We start from the raw sequence: 5,063 nt of genomic DNA on the forward strand, positions 1-5,063 counted from the left end.
ACCGACTCTGCTGCCGAGGCTTTAGGCGCCTTCTTCTCCTTCTAAACCACCATCATCGCTGCACTCCGAGTCAGATGTCTGGGCGTGAACGGCTGTGCCTCAGCACGCAGACTCGACAAACTCTCCACCTCCCTGAGTAGGGGTGGGGCCAACTTCTTGAGGATAGACGCGCATAACGTCTTGATGCGACAGAGCGCAAGCCTCTCCTGCTGCAACGCCAACTCCGCAGCGGTCTCCTCTCTACCTACCTCAGGCTCGCCCTCCTCAGAAACTGGCTCGACTCGAGCGCGCCGCGGAACCATCTGCATGTCACTGTTTGGACCCGTGTAAGACGTACACGGGGAACCATCTCCATCATATTAGAAACATATGTAGTTCTATATTTTTTCGATAAAGGATGCTTTATTACTTTAATAAGCAATTACATCCAGCCTCTGCATAACCAGGATGCACACAGCCGTTTTGTTGTCTCAAGTCCAAAAGGATAAATAATAAAAACTAGGCGAGATACATATCGGAACGATGAATCATATAACGCCTAAAGTGTAGGTGGGGCATCTATCCGTAGACTATGCTGCCACCCATGTAGGGAAAAAGTATCCCTCGCGGTAGCCTCCAACCGTGTACGGACCTCCGTAAATAGGCTGTCGGTTCTCCACTCACTGTAGAGGTAACCATGAACGGAGAATACTTGTACATCCGTAGATGACCTGCAACAAAGAACAATTTTTGTCATTAAAGATCTTGTCATTTCTACATAGCCAAAGCGCCCGGATAATCGCTAGCGCCCCCACCCTAAGAAGCAACTTAAACCTTGAATCTATACCATGAAGCCAATTGCCAAAGACATTGGCGACACTAGTCGGAGGATACAAGGTAGACGCTACTTGGATGACGAGACCATATAGATCCCGCGAACCGGCCTTCGGAAGAATAAGTGTTTGATTGTTTCGTCCTGATGACAAAAAATACACCGTGTACTTCCATGCCAATTACGCTTAACAAGATTGTCTTTGGTGAGAATAACCCCACGACGAAGATACCATCCAAATTTTTTAATTTTTAATGGTATCTTCATCTTCCAAATCTTCTTATTGTTGTCAACTGGTAAGTCAGAAAGAAGGATCGCATTGTAGAAAGATTTTACGGAAAAGATACCATCTACATGAAGGTTCCATCTAAATTCGTCTGGTTCAGGTGATAAATGAATATCTCCGAGCCGTTGAATTAGGGTATTCCATGCCACAAGTCTTTGTCCAAGTAAAACCCGTCTGAACGTCACATTCGGATGTGAGGTAGCCATTACAGTAGCGTGTAGTTCTATATGGACGCTTAACTATGAAAATAATTATAGTGTTGATAATGATACCAAGGATGTGGATCATTATGTGGATCACAAACTCACACTTGATCTTCTTAGACATGAAACTTTGAATTGCTAATTAGTGTGTTCCGTAGACATAACTAGTAAGTGTGAGTGGAGGTTATCCTTTGAGAACACTTATTTGATGTGACCCAACTAAAACAATTGAATCATCATTTCCTTATGTGTTTGCACCGACTTCCTATAGTATAGTACCTTACAAATGTGTGATGAAAAACTGATTAATTGACAAAGTGTATGCGACAGTGGCACTATATAAATGCTTGTAGAGTTCTTTGAGAGGAAAAGTAAGGTATGATAGAATGTGTTCAAAATGTATACGATTTTAGGACTTACTTGAGACATTGGATATAGCCAAAAAAATTCAACACACGAGTCCTGTGCGCTCTTCTCAAACAAGAAATCAGACGAGGGAAAATCCGGGCCTTCACTCTCCACGGGGAAACAAGAGCACAGCCCAGTGAGTCTCCCACAGCCGCAGATCTCCACGCCTGATCTTTTTCCTCAGTAGTCCAAAAGAAAAGAAAAAAATAGTCTCCTCGTTGCCGAAATGAGGAGCTCGAGATCTCTCCTGGCCTCGGCAGCGGCGGTGCTGCTGCTGCTGTCGCTGGCGGCTGCGGCGGACATGTCGATCGTGTCGTACGAGGAGAGGAGCGAGGAGGAGACCCGGCGGGTGTACGCGGAGTGGATGGCGCAGCACGGTAGGACTGCCGGCGAGGAGGAGCGCCGGTTCCAGGTGTTCAGGGAGAACCTGCGGTACATCGACCAGCACAACACCGCCGCTGACGCCGGCCTCCACTCCTTCCGCCTGGGGCTCAACCGCTTCGCCGACATCACCAACCAGGAGTACCGTGCTAGGTACCTCGGTGTTCGGAGCAAGCCGGAGAGGCAGAGGAAGCTGAGCACCAGGTACCAGGCCGAGGACAGCGAGGAGCTGCCGGAGTCGTTCGATTGGAGGGACAAGGGAGCGGTTGTCGAGGTCAAGGACCAGGGCGATTGTGGTGAGCATCCTCGACTTAATCTGTTGCTACTGCTTGTTCTCTTTTTTTTCCCCAGATTATAAAATTTGTTGCAACTATATTGGCATTGTCACCACAAGCCAAAATCTGGCCACTTGCTATTTGTACCAGTATGTAATGAACACAAACTAAAATCTTGAGACAGAGATATGAGGATCCGATCTCAGTTCCTCTATTCCAGGGAGCAGCTGGGCTTTTTCAGCAATAGCAGCCGTTGAAGGAATCAACCAGATTGTTACGGGCCAGCTCATTTCTTTGTCCGAGCAAGAGCTGGTTGACTGTGACACTTTATACAATGCCGGGTGTGATGGAGGTCTAATGGATGATGCATTCGTGTTCATCATGAACAATAATGGGATCGGCACGACACAGGACTACCCTTACATTGCCAAGGGCAACCATTATTGTGCTGCTAACAAGGTGTATATCTCTTGCTTCTCACTTAGTTTCCTTCTAACTTTTACAAGAACATGCACCATATCGCCTTATTGTATTGTGGCATTTGCAGAATAAGACGGCTGTTACGATTGATGACTGCAATGATGTGCCCATGTATAGTGAAAAGAGCCTGCAAAAGGCAGTTTCAAACCAGCCAATCAGTGTTGCAATTGACGGCAGGGGCAGAGAATTCCAACTCTATGAGTCGGTAAGCTATTTTTTCTAGAATTCTGATTCTCCCTGACTAGGCAACACAAGGTTCACTATTGGTACCTCTTTGTTTCAAATAGATGTTTTATCTACTCAATTAGAGAGCTAGGCTATATGCATCAATCAATGAGGCTGGGGCTTCCCCTTTTCGAACAAAAACTCAATTAGAGTGCTCAGTAGTATCTGAGCAAGGTATGAATATGCTAGGTCCTCCCACATAATTGCTTTCATTTGCTCATCCGCCAAATTGGACAATTATTTTCTTAGAATAAAAAGAGAGAACTGTAGACTTTTAGTTGTGTGCAACTGATCAAAGATGACTGACAGCTACAATAGGCGTAATTAATAAGTATTTTATTATATAACAAAAGAAATAGAAATGGTGTCATCTGGTTGCAAGTTGCAACAGCTACAAGCAAGCAGTGACTAATTTCAACACAGTCCCGACTTCCTCATAAGTTGATATTTGATATTATTCAGATAATTTAGAACTTTTTGCTGATCTGGTCCCCATTTCGAGCATGTTTGATAAGCGAGCCACTTTTATGTGTTCCTATTGGTACCTTCCACTTGTGGAAATCAGCAAAGTAGGACATCAGTAAGAACTCTTCTGCTGAAGTGAAAATAGCACTTTCGGATCCACTGCATTGGTACTCATTCTATGAAGCATTTGCGTTGTACTAACTTTCTTTCCATTGATGAAAGCTGTGTATGTTACAATGTTGTACCATGCGATACAACCGCAAGCTTACCCTCAGCTTTGTGTTCCAAGATTCACATTGCCAATTCGCTCTGTACTGATTACCACATACTGATCTTTCTAGGGTATCTTATCAACCTGCGGATCAGACGTTGACCGTGCAGCCACTGTTGTTGGTTATGGTTCGGAAAATGGCAAGGACTACTGGATCGTGAAGGAGTCGTTGGGCACCGGCTGGGGTGAGTCTGGCTATGTCCGGATGGAGCGTAACGTCAAGACAATCAGTGGCACATGTGGAATCACCTTTTGGCCGTGTTACCCAATCAAGAACCAGACAAAGCCCCTGAACACTGGCCCTAAGCATACCCTTGGCAAGCCGCACCGAGCTTTCTCTGCCGGTGCAGCTATGGGCAAGAAGAGCAGCGTGTGAAGATCTACATCGTGACATCAGCCCTGCCATTGTTCGAAACTGTGTGTGCGTCCAATTATTATTGTGGAGATCATGGTTGGGCCCCCTGGACAAGGAGGTTCTGCGGCGGTTGAGGTTATCTTCTGAAAAATGAGGAGTCCAAAATATGCCATGGTGTCGCTGGGAATGACTTCCAACTTGTGTCCAAGAACAGGGTTTATATTCAGTCGTCTTTTCGAGATCCAAAACAGTTAAGTTCACTATCAGGCTGGAGTAGCTAGAGAGGGCCTGTGCTATTTTACGTTTGTTGATGTTAGAATGCTGACGCCGATGTGAGTCAGTGGGTGTATGTGTGTGGTGTAAAAACATACTCCAATTTCTTCATGAAATTGTGGACCGTGTGGCCCCTTTAATCTACAAAAAACGATTAATAAAAGGAATGCCATAAGCAGATTGCATCATTTATGCATACTCTGTGTTTTTGGTATTTCCTCGGTAGTAGTACTAATGATTTACTCTCTCCCTACCGGCTGAGTTGGCTTCACTTTGAACTACATTAGATTCTTTTGTTGCTCCCATCGTGGCACTGCTATATATTCCCTTGTTGTTTGCTCTCCCATTGGCTTTGAACTTGCTTAAGAATGGTCATTCTAGACATGTAATCACAAACAGGCACACCAAAGATTGTTTATGATTAGGCCAACAGTACATGGTCCTTCCGCTGGTTGTTGCCTCATGTTGCTACTGGCCTGGGTGGGCTTCATGTCTAGAATGGAAGCAGACTGAAGTAGCAGCCAAAAAACTTCAGTCACTCCCAGGTTGTGGATGCTTGACCTTCTGAAAGTGGATCTACCATGACCTCTTTGATTTCACGCAAACAATCATCAATATCTGTATCCAAGA

General features: G+C 45.2%; 1 protein-coding gene across 1 annotated transcript; it reads left to right on the plus strand.

Annotated features, from left to right (window-relative positions):
- The first annotated feature begins 1,907 nt into the window (after nucleotides 1-1,907).
- On the plus strand, nucleotides 1,908-4,598 carry LOC124670398 (oryzain alpha chain-like). The gene is made up of 4 exons (XM_047206907.1): nucleotides 1,908-2,385; nucleotides 2,585-2,823; nucleotides 2,912-3,049; nucleotides 3,876-4,598. The coding sequence occupies exons 1-4, from the start codon at nucleotides 1,935-1,937 to the stop codon at nucleotides 4,179-4,181; spliced, it is 1,134 nt and encodes a 377-aa protein (XP_047062863.1). The 5' UTR covers nucleotides 1,908-1,934; the 3' UTR covers nucleotides 4,182-4,598.
- The last annotated feature ends 465 nt before the right edge of the window (nucleotides 4,599-5,063 follow it).

Source organism: Lolium rigidum, chromosome 7, assembly GCF_022539505.1.
Source record: "Lolium rigidum isolate FL_2022 chromosome 7, APGP_CSIRO_Lrig_0.1, whole genome shotgun sequence".
Taxonomy (NCBI): domain Eukaryota; kingdom Viridiplantae; phylum Streptophyta; class Magnoliopsida; order Poales; family Poaceae; genus Lolium; species Lolium rigidum.